This window comes from Morone saxatilis, unplaced genomic scaffold (assembly GCF_004916995.1).
Source record: "Morone saxatilis isolate NCDOM2014 unplaced genomic scaffold, NCSU_SB_2.0 Contig10, whole genome shotgun sequence".
In the NCBI taxonomy this organism is placed as follows: Eukaryota; Metazoa; Chordata; class Actinopteri; family Moronidae; genus Morone; species Morone saxatilis.
In genome coordinates this window covers 1410636-1411027 of record NW_023339652.1, presented here as the reverse complement: position 1 = coordinate 1411027, position 392 = coordinate 1410636, and the positions used below count along the sequence as shown (strand labels likewise).

Here is a 392-nt window from a genome sequence, read left to right as displayed (position 1 = left end):
GTGTGTGTGTGTTACCTCCGGCAGCAGCGAGGGGTCGTTCTGCAGCAACAGCACAAACAGGTCATCTTCGTTGAGCTCGTGCAGCGTGAACTCTCTGAGTAATCGATAGTTGTGATCTGAACGGATGTCGTGGGAGAATTTACACGACTTCCTGCGACAAACAACAGAACTGATTGAATACATTTTATTTAATATACCTATAACAGTTATTGATCGTTCACTGCCACATTACTAATGTAATGAATGTGTTTTTATAACAGCAACAACAAACTGCAGACTGATGTTATCGGTGTCCTCAACAGATCAATACATTAATTGATTAGCTAACAAGGAGTTTGAGGACCATAAAATGTTCATTTAATGTTTTATTGTTTTAACTTAACATGTTCATC

At 38.8% G+C, this 392-nt stretch overlaps 1 protein-coding gene across 1 annotated transcript in view; it reads right to left on the bottom strand.

Moving 5' to 3' along the window:
* parp12b (poly (ADP-ribose) polymerase family, member 12b) overlaps nucleotides 1-392 on the bottom strand; it is a gene marked incomplete at its 5' end in the record, with an annotated part of 6060 nt that overhangs the window by 4922 nt on the left and 746 nt on the right. Inside the window, 1 exon segment of the mRNA XM_035675370.1 lies at nucleotides 16-151. Within this exon segment, the coding sequence (XP_035531263.1) occupies nucleotides 16-151 (136 nt within the window).